This window comes from Salmo salar, chromosome 27 (genome assembly GCF_965601325.2).
Source record: "Salmo salar chromosome 27, fSalSal1, whole genome shotgun sequence".
In the NCBI taxonomy this organism is placed as follows: Eukaryota; Metazoa; Chordata; class Actinopteri; order Salmoniformes; family Salmonidae; genus Salmo; species Salmo salar.
The window spans coordinates 21,382,630-21,398,101 of NC_138317.1; the positions used below are offsets into that span (position 1 = coordinate 21,382,630).

The 15,472-nt window shown below is 42.4% G+C and overlaps 1 protein-coding gene across 1 annotated transcript; it reads right to left on the reverse strand.

The window, feature by feature from the left end:
* Positions 1-1,918: 1,918 nt before the first annotated feature.
* Positions 1,919-5,775, reverse strand: LOC106588640 (uncharacterized). Its single transcript, XM_014177817.3, has 4 exons — positions 5,554-5,775; positions 4,274-4,550; positions 3,515-3,619; positions 1,919-3,378 (listed from the first exon to the last, which is right to left on the reverse strand). Exons 1-4 carry the CDS (start codon positions 5,618-5,620, stop codon positions 3,285-3,287), a joined length of 543 nt encoding a protein of 180 aa, XP_014033292.1. The 5' UTR covers positions 5,621-5,775; the 3' UTR covers positions 1,919-3,284.
* Positions 5,776-15,472: the final 9,697 nt, after the last annotated feature.

Genomic DNA, 15,472 nt, shown 5'->3' on the forward strand with positions numbered 1-15,472 from the left:
ACTTTGGTGGTCAAGATGTGTTAGTATCTGTACTGATGGTGCAAAAGCCATGACCGGTAGACATAGTGGAGTGGTAACGCGCGTGCAAGCAGTTGCTCCCGATGCCAATTGGGTACACTGTATTATCCACCGAGAGGCTCTTGTTGCCAAGGGAATGCCTGACAGCTTGAAAGACGTTTTGGACACTACAGTGAAAATGGGTAACTTTGTTAAAGCAAGGCCCCTGAACTCTCGTGTATTTTCTGCATTATGCAATGATATGGGCAGTGGCCATGTAACACTTTTACTACATACAGAAGTGCGCTGGTTATCAAGGGGCAAAGTATTGACACGTTTATTTGAATCGAGAGACAAGCTTAAAGTTTTCTTTACTGAGCATAATTTTCACTTGTCTGACCGCTTACATGATGACGAGTTTCTCACATGACTGGCCTATGTGGGTAATGTTTTTTCTCATCTGAATGATCTGAATCTAGGATTACAGGGACTCTCCGCAACTACATTCAATGTGCGGGACAAAATTGAGGCTATGATTAAGAAGTTGGAGCTCTTTTCTGTCTGCATTAACAAGGACAACACACAGGTATTTCCATCATTGTATGATTTTTTTGTGTGCAAATGAACTCAAGCTTACGGACAATGTCAAATGTGATATGGTGAAGCACCTGAGTGAGCTGGGTGCGCAATTACGCAGGTACTTTCCCGAAAGGGATGACACAAACAACTGGATTCATTATCCCTTTCATGCTCTGCCTCCAGTCCACTTACCGATATCTGAACAAGAAAGCCTCATCAAAATTGCAACAAGCGGTTCTGGGAAAATGTATTTAATCAGAAGCCACTGCCAGATTTCTGGATAGGGCTGCGCTCAGTTTCTTGCCTTGGCAAATCGCGCTGTTAAGACACTGATGCCCGTTGCAACCACATTTCTATGTGAGAGTGGATTCTCGGCCCTCACTAGCATGAAAACTAAATACAGGCAGACTGTTTGTGGAAAATGATTTAAGACTGAGACTCTCCAATACAACCCAAAATTGCAGAGTTATGTGCATCCTTTCAAGCACACCCTTCTCATTAACCTGTGGTGAGTTATTCACAATTTCTGATGAACAAATAAGGTTTTATATGTATGATGGCTAAATAAAGAGCAAAAATATTGATTATTATTATATTATTATTTGTGCCAGGAGCTGGGTTGTGACAAAAACTCACACTCATTCTTATGTTTAATAAATGTATCGTGTAGTGTGTCTGTGGCAGGCTTACAATGATGGCAAAAAACAAAATTTGAGAGTGCGCTGACCCTGGTGCTAGAGGGGGTACGCAGCTGGAGTTTGAATATTTGAAGGGGTACAGGACTATAAAACGTTTGGGGACCAGTGCTATAGATGAATACTGTAAACTTTTAATTATATTTGCTGACACCCTACAGTCAGATTTTGGCACCAGTAGAGTAGCTATCTAGCTATATAAACCACGTCCCTCTGCAAACATGCCTTCTCCGATATTGGTTACAAGGCAGTACTTATTTAAATTGGGTACAAAATATGATGTTACTTACCATTGGTGTTTTCAAATGTGAGTTATGGTGATGTCACCCTATCCCCTTGATAATCCCACCTCCTGAATCCAAGACTTTGACATGGGGGAGGGGATCAGTAACTTTATGATCAAACTTTATCAATGTAGAATCAACAGTCATTTTTCATACTTTGTCATAATTTAATCTGGTTTCATCCAAATATCATCCACGTTCATGAAAAATATGATGTTGACTGTTCATGACCTTTAAAAAATTGAGGTATCTGAGATTTGTGTTAAGGATTCTTTGAATTTAGCTTTCATTCGGTTTTTTTGTTACTGTACTAAACAAGAATCAATTATCATGGTTAGAAAATAATCAAACAAAGCAAGAGCATTCATTTTAGTATTTATTTCATCACACATTAAAAGTGATAAACTCACACAACACAAATATATAAATATATGCCAAAAATAAGTTAAATAAATAATTGTTGATAATAGATAATATGAATAGCTTGGAATAGAACAATTCGTAAGTAAACATTTCTTTCAACGTCCTATAGTGTATTTGACTGCTAAATAGACTATTGTGGGTGAATTGTCCTTCTAGAGACAACAACAGTACGTCAAACAAAAGCGCAGTCCAGCATTTTGATACACAAATTCCTAAACAAAACACAAACAAATAAATAAATAATCATATCATAAATATACAGCATTGTGATATTGGACTTGAACATCAGTGGAAGACTTGTTTTTCGATGTAGTGTTTCCAGTAAATGCCTTATGGTCAGTCCAATCCATCTAAAGTCTACTGGACATAAAAACACATTCCTTTGACGGCATTAGAACAGAAGTGCAGTGTCCTAATTTCCCAATGTGTAATAACATGGACATTAATGGATATTTGTTGAAAGCAGAAAAACAGTCACTGCATATTTGGCAAGGAGCAGACCCATTGAAATCTGCTGCCTTGGCTCCGTCTACAATCAAAACATTCAACAGTGGCTATGCAATAAATACTTCCGCCACCACAATAGACCTGCTTTTATCTGCTGCTACAGGAAGGCTGTGTGTGTGTAGTAATTCCCTGTCCCTTAAAGTAATGTCCCTCATGTGCCAAAAATATTTCAAGTATTTTAAATGCATGCATGGCAATCACTATAAACTGGCGATACATCTCTGATACAGAGGAACAATCTTCTTTTATGTTTTATTCTATGATATAGTAGATGTCGTGTGACAGGTAAAGTAAGGATAAAAATCCAAATGAGAATAGTGGTCAATATTTTCAAGGCACTAATGAAGTAAGCCTGTAAAGTAAACATAGACTAACATCACTCCAGAATGCCTTGGCTTGCATCCACCAATTTCAGGTGCTCAGACACAGAAAGTGTATTTATGTTTGGGACATGAAGACAACCCATGACCAGCAAACAGTCAGTAACCATCCTAGTCCAGACTGTCACAGTTCACAGAGGACACACTTGATCCTCCCTAGTCTTCCGAATCGGACTCTTTGCCAGATTAGTCCAAGACGCATATCCAGATAATGTCCATATCCAGTCTACTGGGTGTTATACAACAATCAGTGGGCAGCCAGTGTTCCATCTTTGCCCTCTTCTCAGGGTCTCTCCTCTTAGGACCTCTCTTCTATGTCTTCCCTGGGGAGGACTCCCTAGTTTCCTCCAGGGGGTCTTTGTTCGGATGCTCTGGAGCTCTTAAAGCTCCTCTTTCAGCTCCTCTTCCTCCCTCCTCATCTACCCGATGTTCAGTCTGTTGGCTCTGGACGCGTTCTTCCTCCTGGAGGGAGCAGCCTGCTCTATGGCAGCCATGTTGGATCGGACCGTGTTTCTGTAAAGGACAAAGAGAGAAACATCAGGTTAACGTCCTCAATGGAGACAGGAATAAGATTAATGGATACAGGAATAAGATTAATCTAGGCCTGGGAAACTGTCTGGTCCTTAATGATATTTTGTTTTTCTCTTACCTGAGAGAGGTCAGTAGGTCGTTGCTGGTTGTGTCTGGACTGCTAACAGTCTGTTCCAGGGTCTGGTCTGAGGGGCTTACCACTACGAACCTGGGGTTCTCTGAGCTGCAGACAGAAAGAACTACCATGTCAAAATGAGAGCAAACCAAGAACACATTATCTAGACTACTCCTAAAGGGCCATGAGACTGGATTCTACATTAGTACATCATTCTACAATGCTAGCAGTGAGAGACGGTTGGCTATGGACTTCAACCCAATAATGTCTGTACTGCATGCCCTACAGCCTGTTCTCAGTGACTTTTCACAGAGCAGGATAAATCCTTGTTGAGACACACAGACTAATCCTCAACCTTGGTATGTCATAACAGCAATAACTGTATTAATACAACAGACATTCCCGCTGGTAAAACATTCCAAAAATAGTGTCATGACTAATGGATCTGTCTGTAAGGGGGCTCTAAGCCTCCAGAACATGCAGGCTATTCCCCCATCCATCCATCCTCCCTCCCCCTCCTCTCTCCTCCCCCATCGCTAGTTACACATCTAAGCCATAAAAACAATACGCCTCCTCCCTGCATCTCCTTGACAAGCAGCCCTGATACAACCTGATACAGGCTGGTCACAGACGACTGACTGCCACAGATAGTCACTGGCTTGATACAATCTGGTATCTAACAAGGCAAGGAGGGGAAAGGGTAGGGTCGGATGAGGAAGGGAAGGAGGGTAGAAGTTCCTTGTCTCTTGAAGGTGAGCTCACCTGTTGTGGCAGAATCCAGAGCAGGTCCTGTCGGCTGGGTGGGCACATTCACATCGCCCGGTGGAGCGGCGACGTCGGGACAGGGGGCTGCCAAGACCGTAGGGGATGACCTTATTGGGAGTGTTGACCCAAATGATGTCCAGGTGACAGAAGTAGATGCATTCGTTGTCCAGCCAGTTACTGCAGGAGCATCGTTTAACCCTGGTGTGGTGTGGGCTGTTCTGGGAGGGTGACTGGGCAGGGAGCTCAGGCTGGCTGGATACAGGGAGCCCAAAACCTATAGAGACAGAAAGGATCATTGGTTAAGAGCCTGGTTATAACTCAGCAAAATCACTGGATGACTGTGCAATTTGACAATCAGCAACGAGCAAATACACGTCACCACATCCTAATCAAAAGCCCTTTTCACTAATACAGAGAAGTACATGTGGGCTACCCGCCATCCCGTTCTCCTATGTATCAGGTCTTGTTCAACACATTTGAACTTTGATTCATAACTCTGTTATGAAATGTTATCCAAGTCAAACAAAGACTGTGTTGGTTGCCAACTGGGGTTATTTCAAGTCAAATGCAGTGATAGGAGTTGAACCGTGCCTATATAATCTGCATCTTTTCAGAGAGAGTGTGATTGCATGTATGGCCTAGCAGGATCTCTCATTGTATTATATCTCTGTAGGGCGAACAGTGGGAGTAGGTCAAAGAGTCTGGCATCAGGCAGCATGTGTCATGCAGTAACTTCACAACATGGTCATTAGCCACCCACCCATTAGCAAACCTGCCAGAGCCGTGATTAACTGAGCTATCATTCAGAGAGTGAAACGAAGTAATGAGAAAACCAAACAATCATGCTGCAGCAGGAGTTTTAGCATCAGGGTGGCAGGTGTCCTAGAGGTTAGAGCGTGGAGCCAGTAACTGAATGATCCCTGGTTCGAATACTCGAGCTGACAAGGTGAAAAATGTCTTATTTTTTAAGGTGTTTCTCCATCTTTCATCGTAGGTTTTATCATGTTATTCTGATCTATCCCCACCACCTCAACCAACCCTGAGCTCCAATTCTACATCTCAACTGAACTATGACCCCTCATATTCAATTTAACAACCTAATGAAAAGAAAATGGAGCACTTGCATAATAAAACTTATACACACTCACTGTCAGTCATCTTTACGACTAAAGATTACAAATCCGCATTTTCATGTACCACCCATACACCTTAGAATACATTCTAAAAAAGTGATATAAATGTTGAATAAAAAGTCAGTATAAAGGATGAAAACTTACCCTCCTGCAGGAGCACACAGAGTGTTATGATGGTGAGAGACAGGATAGAGCTCAGTGAGAGAGCCATAGTTATTCTCTGGCAGAGTATCTCTGAAGACGTAGTCTGCAATAGTATCCAGAGTCCACAGGACAGTAGAGTACACGCACAGTAATAGTAGCTACAGCTTTACAGTCCTGAGTGACGCAGCTAGAGAGAGAGAGAGAGGCAACAGGTGCTTGGTGCTGTAGTGATCTCCATGACTTATACCCCTATTTTGTGATGTCACCTACCTAGCCACACCTACTATCCATGTTCTTACACAATGCTCACCGTTCAGCAGCTGCCTGCCTCCCTCTCACTCTCTACACATTCCAGATCAACAGGAAGAGATAGGGAAAAGGAATGAACTGCTATTGGGTAGTTGTTGTAACCCTTATGGAGTATGCAGGTCATTGTCACTGACAGAAACAGGAAATCACCAGAGAAGGCTTGGAATCTGGGAATGCTTTGGAGTTTTCCGAGACGTAAGGCAGGCAGGAGAAGGAAACCTGTAGGCAGAGGGAAGACCTGGTGTCATCAATAAAAGGAAAGGCTGTAAAGATAGTGTCTGATGATGGGGACTGTTGTTTTGCATGCTGCCACTACAGGGCCCCAGGGCTGGTGATGTTCATCCGGGACGACCCCACTGTCACACACGCTATCTCAGTATCGTCACTTTGACACACATGTGACATGACCCCTGATACAGAGATACTGTAGAACACGCCACATGACCCCCAGGGGACACACACATTAACACAGACACACAGTCACACACACGCACACACACACGTACCCACACACGTACCCACACACAGAGGTACACACACCCTTCTGCCGGTTTGCATGGGCAATCACACAGTCCTTCCACTCTGACAGGAAAGCTGTAAATCTTGATCGGCCTGAGGGACGGAACTGCCCTCCTACAGAGTGGAGTGTCAATCTAGATAGACAAAATACTAGTAAAGTCATGCAAATCCTCCTGGGTATTCCTACTCCTATCGGTGGTGAAGGAAGACTATGCGATTCAGTGGTAAACTCCAGCAGCAGATGATCAGGCAGTAGAAGTGAAAACCCCTATGTGCATCAGATAAAGGATTACCACCGGATAATGCATGCAAATACATAATTTAAAGGATTACTGCAATGAATACTGTTGATTAGAGTGGAATATAGGTACGTTCATTCATGCACAAAGGACAACATTGTGCTGTGAGGTTCAGAGGGGTAGGCTATGTGATGCCATACTCCAATACCATAGTCTACAGCTAAAATATAAAGATTTTACAAAGTGTTATTGAATACACCAAATAGCACTGGCTGCAATGCTTCCAATTCACCTGTGGTCAGTGAGAAATAAATTGCACTTGGATACTGACACCTCCTATCTTTCTAGTACCCTCACAGACAAATGTTGAAACTATTCCCTGCAGAATGTCAACAGCAGTTAAGGCACAGTAATCACTGTGCTTTATATGCCAGTGTTTTAACTTTAAATCCCCCAAATGTTCAATGAGGGAAAAGCCAGCAGTGCAGTAGGCTACCATTTACCCAGACATGATATAGCTATACCATCAAAGGCAAGCTAAGGGCACACTGGGAACAACCTCATCTCAGAAAACAACCTTCTTCAATTAAAGGGGGAAAACACTTTGTAGGAACACGCAGTCTTTTTAGGGGGAGGGGGGCCTTGGAGGAAATGCCAACGTGATGTCACAGTCCACAAAACAATGGCATTTTAGAAATGATTTGTTCCATTAGGGGAAAAAAAAGTTGTCCAAAGCAAATATTTGTCCAACATTGCGCGGGCTGGCGAAGTGGAACCAGTCTGGAGATAGACCCCCCCAACCCTCTATCCTCCTAAACCCTGCTCTCCCTTGATCTTTCTAGACAACACGGGGGGGGGGGGATGGTAGTGATTTTGCATTCACAATGTAAAAATGTGCCCTTATCCATTTCCACTTCAGAGAGGGGAGAGAGATAAATAATAAGGGAATGTTTTATTTTCAAGAAAATATCTCAATCAATACCCAACTTCTGTACATGTTCTAATGTTCTAATAACATAAAGCTGGGAATTATTCTGGGTGAGGGAGAAACTGCAAATATTACTGCCAGATATGTATATGATTTCCGTAGCATGAGGGACATCCCATGACCATGAATTCCCTGAAGTGTTTTCCATTGTATATAACTGACAGTAACACATAGTGTAACCATCATCCATGTACATTTTGTTGTTTATTTCACAATACAACAGCACTAATGTTGTACCTGTATACATTATTATATTTAACTGCATTTACTAAAATGCTGTACCACTATACTGCTTTGGCAATATCTACTAATTCTATTTCATGCCAATAAAGCAATCTGAGAGACAGAGAGAGAGAGAGAGAGAGAGAGAGATGTATCTTTAAGAGTGGAGATAAATTTGACCATAAAAATGATAGAGGCATCTGTGTGAACAGTAGCCTGGGGAAGGTACTTTGTAGTATTATAAATTATAGACCTTATTGAACACAGTGTCCTGACCTAAAGCCAAATAGGACTTTTTACCAAATTACCACACATCTGATCATATTTACACCCTGAACTCCCTTATTGACACCCATGTGAACCAAATTAAAAACAAAATATACTCCTGCTTTGTTTATTTTGAAAAAGCTTTTGATTCCATTTTGGCAATGAGGGTCTCCTCCTCAAAGCGGTGTTGGGAGGAATACATATGCTTTTATCAAATCTATGTGTACAAACAGTAAATGTGAAATAAAAATGGGAAGCAAACAAACAAACTACTTGACTTAGGGTCGGGAAGTTAGACAGGGTTGTAGCTTAAGCCCCACTCTATTTAACATATATTTAAATTAATTGGCAAAAACTATTAGAAAAGTCCACAGCACCTGGTCTCGCCCTGCATGAAACGGAAGATCGATTCCTGCTTATAAGCAGACAATCTAGTTCTGTTGTCACCCACAAAAAAGAGTCTACAACAGAATCTAAATATCCTACATCAGTTCTGTCAGACATGGTCCATGACAGTAAACTTCAAGTAGACAAAAAAACATGATTTTCCCCAAAATATCAAATTCCCAAGACTTCGAACAAAGTTTCACAGTAGGAACGAAAGGCATAGAACACGCAAGTCTAATCATATCTGGGCTTCAAAAATAAGCTCCATGGGTAATTCCGGCTTGGCTGTCAATGAACTGAAAGAGAAAGCAAGAAGGGATTTTTACACTATCAAAAGACAAATTCAAGTAAACATACGAATTAAAACCTGGTTCAAAATATTCAAATCTACAATTGTACCAATTGCCAGTGGTGTAAAGTACTTAAGTAAAAATACTTTAAAGTACTACTTAACAGCTAACATTAAACACACAAACATTTCAAAAGAGAAAGACATTTGAAATGTTATATTATTAACTATGTACAAAAACAAACACAAATACGAGTGTATCGGTCTGGACCTGTACAGGCTGTCGGTCTATACACTCTAAATAGTCTATAAATGAAGATAAAATAGTGCACAGGCAAATTTAACTAGTCGCTCCACCAGGGCCCGCTCAGCCAGCTGGTGCGTGTGCTGTGTGTGAAAAAAGTCAAAGTATAAATGGGAAAATAAATGAACAGATAAATATAGAGGTTCTCTTTACTTTGGTGTTTCTGCTCCACTGTTTACTCTTTTCTTATCGCAACAGGTCAAAAATGTTGCTGCGATGATTGCACCCTACGCCATTTTACCTAACAGATAAGGAAACTTGTCAATATTTGATTTGTTTCAAAATCTTTTTGGGTCCCTGTAATCTGAGGGAAAAATGTGTTTCTTATATGGTCATACATTTGGAAGGAGGTTAGGAAGTGCAGCTCAGTTTCAACTTAATTTTGTGGGCAGTGGGCACATAGCATGTCTTCTCTTGAAAGCCAGCTCTGCCTACATCGGCCTCTCTCAATAGTAAGGCTATGCTTACTGAGTCTGTATACTGTCAATTCTTTCCTCAGATTTCTATGTTAATGTTAAATGATAGTCGGCCACCATGTACTTTCTGTTTAGGGCCAAATAGCATTTCAGTTTACATGTTTTCCCAATAGGTAATGTCATTTTATTTTTGTTTGGTTATAATTTGATTGGGCCAGATTGTCTGAGTGTTGTTCTGAGGCATTGTTGGGTTGGTAGTTGTTTGTGAATTTAGTGTCAGGACTAGCTGGATGAGGGGACTTTTCTCTATGTTAATCTTATGGCATTTCAGGGATTTGTAGCGGTAGGCGTAGGGATCGCTTGTTTTTAGGTGGTTATAAAATTTGATGGCTTGTTTTTGGATATTAATTATTAATGGTTATTGGCCTAATTCTGTCCTGCATGCGTTATGTAGGGCTTTTCTTTGAACTCTAAGAATACTTTTGCAGAATTCTGCATGCAGAATTTCAATTGGATGTTTGTCCCATTTTTTTCAATCTGTATTGGTTTGCGGACCCCATACTTCACTTCCATACAGGGCAATTGGCAGTTTTGGAAAAAGTACTAAATTGTCATACTTGAGTAGAAGTAGAGATGCCTTTATAGAAAATGACTCAAGTAAAAGTCACTCAGTAAAATACTACTTGAGTAAAAGACTAAAAGTATTTGATTTGAAATATACTTAAGTATTAAAAGTAAATTGAATTGCTAATATGTACTCAAGTATCAAAAGTAAAAGTATAAACCATTTCAAATTCCTTATTTTAAGCAAACAAGATGGCACAATATTCTTTCTTTTTTTTATTGACGGATCGTCAGGGGCACACTCCAACACTCAGACATCATTTACAAACTAAGCATTTGTGTTTAGTGAGTCCACCAGATCAGAGGCAGTCGGGATGATCATGGATGTTCTCTTGATAAGTGTGTGAATCTGACCATTTTCCTGTCAAAATGTAACGAGTGCTTTTGCGTGTCAGGGAAAATGTATGGAGGAAAAAGTACATTATTTTCTTTAGGAATGTAGTGAAGTAAAAGTAAACGTTGACAAAAATATAAATAATAAAGTAAAGTACAGGCAGTTTACTTTGGGCACATCATTTAGGCGGAAATTGAGAAAAAAGGGGCCTAGCCCTAAGAAGTTAATTTATGATAGTTTATTTCACATGTTATTTCACATGAACATATGTTTCCTATGCCAATTCTGAGAGAGGGAGAGGGAGAGAGAGCGTGACGCAGAGAGGGAGAAACACAGGGAGAGAGAGAAACAGAGAGGGAGAAAGAGAGAGAGTGAGCGAGAGACACACACAAACAGAGAGAGACACACACAGAGAGAGAGAGAGAGACACACACACACAGAGATAGAGAGAGAGACACACAAATATATATACAGTGCAATCGGAAAGTATTCAGACCCCTTCCATTTTTCCACATTTTGTTACGTTACAGCCTGATTCTAAAATGAATTCAATAAAACAAATGAGCTGGCCCCCTTCCAAACTGAGCAAATGGCGGAGAAGGGCCTTGGTCAGGGAGGTGACCAAGAACCCGATCGTCACTCTGACAGAGCTCCAGAGTTCCTGTGTGGTGATGGGAGGACCTTCGAGAAGGACAACCATCTCTGTAGCACTCCACCAATCAGGCCTTTATGGTAGAGTGACCAGACGGAAGCCACTCCTCTGTAAAGGTACATGACAGCCCTCTTGGAATTTTCCAAAAGGCACCTAAAGGACTCTCAGACCATGAGAAACAAGATTTTTTGGTCTGATGAAACCAAGATTGAGATCCTTGGCCTGAATGCCAAGCGTCTGGAGGAAACCTGTCACCATCCCTACAGTGAAGCATGTTGGTGGCAGCATCATGCTGTGAGAATGTTTTTCACCGGCAGGTAATGGGAAACTAGTCAGGATCGAGGGAAAGATGAACAGAGCACTGTACAGAGAGATCCTTGATGAAAACCTGCTCAAGAGCGCTCAGGACCTCAGACTGGGGTGAAGGTTCACCTTCCAACAGGACAACAACCCTAAGCACACAGCCAAGACAACACAGGAGTGGCTTCGGGACAAGTCTCTAAATGTCCTTCAGAGGCCCAGCCAAAGCCTGGAATTGAACCCGATCTGAAAGAGAGACCTGAAAATAGCTGGGCAGTGACGCTCACCATCCAACCTGACAGAGCATGAGAGGATCTTCAGAGAAGAATGGAAGAAACTCCACAAATATAGGTGTGCCAAACTTGTAGCCAAGAAGACTCAAGGCTGTAATTGCTGCCAAAGTTGCTTCAACAAAGTACTGAGTAAATGGTCTGAATACTTAAATAAATGTGATATTTCCATTTTAATATATATATTGGAAAGTGAGGTAGAAACACACAGAGAGATAGAGACACACACATACACACACAGAGAGACAAAGCAAGAGAGAGACACACATAGAGAGAGACAGAGAGAGACACACACACAGAGACAGAGAGAAAGAGAGAAAGAGACACACAGAGACAAAGAGAAAAAGAGAGAAAAAAGAGAGAAAGAGACACATAGAGAGAGAGAGACACACACACACACCTGAGACAGAGAAAAAGAGAAAGAGAAAGAGAAAGAGAAAAGTGAGAGAGAGACACAGAGACACACAGAGAGAGACACAGAGAGAGAGAGAAACAGAGAGAGAGAAACAGAGAGCGAGAGAGAGAGAGAAAGAGAGACGAGAGAGAAACACAGCGAGAGAGAAACAGAGAGAAAGACAGAGAGAGAAACACAGCGAGAGAGAAACACAGAGAAAGAGAGAGAGATGGAGAGAGAGAGAGAAACACAGAGAGAGACAAGGAGAGAGAGAAACACAGCGAGAGAGAGACACAGAGAGAGTGAAACACAGCGAGAGAGAGGAATGCAGGGCTGCGAGATGACAAACAGAGCAGAGCGCTGGATTCCATGGAATTCCTTAGAGCAGAAAGAATGTGCTAATTGGCTGACCTTTGAAATCATGATGATGGCATAATCATCATCACCTCCCTTCATTAAAACATGTCACAGACAGAGAGACAGACATAGAGAAAGAGTCAGTGACTGAACAAAGTGGAATAATCCGCCAGACGTGGGTAGACACACACTACATGGCCAAAAGTGGACACCTGCTCGTCGAACATCTCATTCCAAAATCATGGGCATTAATATGGAGTTGGTCCCCCTCCTTTGCTGCTATCACAACCTCCACTCTTCTGGGAAGGCTTACCACTAGATGTTAGAAAATTGCTGCGGGGACTTGCTTCCATTCAGCCACAAGAGCAGTGAGGTTGGGCACTGATGTTAGGCGATTAGGCCTGGCTCGCAGTCGGCATTCCAGTTCATCCCAAAGGTCTTTGATGGGGTTGAGGTCAGGGCTAAGTGCAGGCCAGGCAAATGTTTTCACACAGATCTCGACAAACCATTTCTGTATAAACCTTGCTTTGTGCATGGGGGCATTGTCATGCTGAAACAGGATAGGGCCATCCCCAAACTGTTGCCACAAAGTTGGAAGCACAAAATCATCTAGAATGTCATTGTATGCTGTAGCATTAAGATTTCACTTCACTGGAAGTAAGGGGCCGAGCCCGAACCATGAAAAACAGCCCCAAACAATTATTCCTCCTCCACCAAACTTTACAGTTGGCACTATGCATTCAGGCAGGTAGCGTTCCCCTGGCATCCGCCAAACCCTGATTTGTCCGTAGGACTGCCAGATGGGGAAGCGTGATTTATCACCCCCAATTTTGTGGTATCCAGTTGGTAGTTACAGTCTTGTCTCATTGCTGCAACTCCCGTACGGACTCGGGAGAGGCGAAGGTCAAGAGCCATGCGCCCTCCGAAACACAACCCAACCAGGCCGCACTGCTTCTTGACACAATTCCCACTTAACCCAGAAGCCACCCGCACAAATGTGTCAGAGGAAACACCATACACCTGGCGACTGTGTCAGCGTGAACTGCACCCGGCCCGCCACATGAGTTTCTAGTGAACGATGGGACAAGGACATCCCTGCCAGCCAAACCCTCCCCTAACCCAGACGACGCTGGTCCAATTGTGTGCCGCCCCATGGGTTTCCCAGACATGGCCGGCTGCCACAGAGCCTGGACTCGAAACCCAGAACCTCTAGTGGCACAGCTAGCACTGTGATGCAGTGCCTTAGACCACTGCGCCACTCGGGAGGCCCAAAGAACACATATCCACTGCTCCAGAGTCCAATGGCGGCAAGTTTGACACCACTCCAGCTAACGCTTGGCATTGTGCACGGTGATCTTAGGCTTGTGTGTGGCTGCCCAGCCATGGAAACCGATTTCATGAAGCTCTCGACGAACAGTTGTTGTGCTGACATTGCTTCCAGAGGCAGTTTGGAACTCAGTAGTGAGTGTTGCAACCGAGGATAGATGATTTTTACACGCTTCAGCACTCGGCGGTCTTGTTCTGAGCATCCTATGACGGTGCCACTTTGAAAGTCACTGAGCTCTTCAGTACGGGTTATTCTACTGCCGATGTTTGTATATGGCGATTGCATGGCTGTTTGCTCGATTTTATACACCTGTCAGCAACTAGTGTGGCTGAAATACCCGAAGCCACTAATTTGAAGGGATGTCCACATACTTTTGGCCATGTAGTGTAGGTGGACAGTCATTATCTTTGACACATGATATATGTAACTCATAAAATGATATTTGACTCATAAATGAGCATTTGAATGCTCCGTATCAGTCAATACTTTACAGCGTTTGAGTATCTGCAAAATTACTAATCTGCCTGCACCCAATAAAACCCCCTTAATATTATTTGCATGAAGGAAACCACAGACAGGGTAGCATAGACAAGCATACCGAGAGGGAAGTTAACAGCACGTAGGCTTAAGTTAAATAATGTCTATAATGACAGACAGGAAATTCTCCATTGCAGTATTAACTGAGCAATTTCATGGTCAGTTTGGAATGTGTTTAGAATGTGGGGGGTTTGTGACTTACTAGATGATATCACAGGACAGGATGTTAGCATTATGTCGTACTTCTCTGAGAGAGATAATGATTTCTAGAAAACAAGAACAAAAGCCAACATCAGTTTCTATGGGTTGGGGGGGGGGGGGGGGGGTTGGGGGATGGAGGATGGGGAAACAATTAAAACACACACCTGCCTTTAAGGACAGAGTACAGACTACCCCCCCCTCTTCCTTTTCCTTTTCCTGTCAATTCCATTGGTGTGAGAGTGTGGAGATGACACAGGGTAAAGAATGTAAACAGGCCCTTTTAAAGTGGGCCCAACACCTCATTATGACTGGGGGTTGAGAGTGTAACCATGAGGGCTGAATCTTGAAACCATAACAAATCCCATATCAAGCCTGTATTATAAACCAACTCTGACTGTAATATCCAACATATCCACCAGCATATCATATCACATACATATCTGTGAATTACTACACCTTCAAAGAAATCAGATAATAGCAGCTTCTGACTCAAAGTTTTGGATCAACACCCACCTCAAAAATAAAACAAATGTTTGATGATAGTTTAGGTGTTTCCATGGTGATATTCTGCTATGTGCAATTCAGGGGCACTAACTAGGCATCATATCTGCCCAGGGACAATCCAATGCTTGTATCACTCCACAGACACTATAAACATATGGGAAAGTGTAACTAACTTCTAGCTCTAGCCAGCCAGATGTATTGGTACAATCTGGTTCACTGCTATGATTACATCCCAATGTCCATACAAGCATATTTAGATAGAATGTGTGCCCAATACATTACTTGGGTGATATGCTAGTATGAATGTTTGGAACACGGCCCATCTCACTGAACAACCTCATTGACCTAATGAATATCATGGCCAAGAACTAACACTTGAATCTTCCATGTTATAACTGGTAGATGAGGAATTCATATAATGAGATTCAACACACATTTCAACACATCAGTATGTCACTT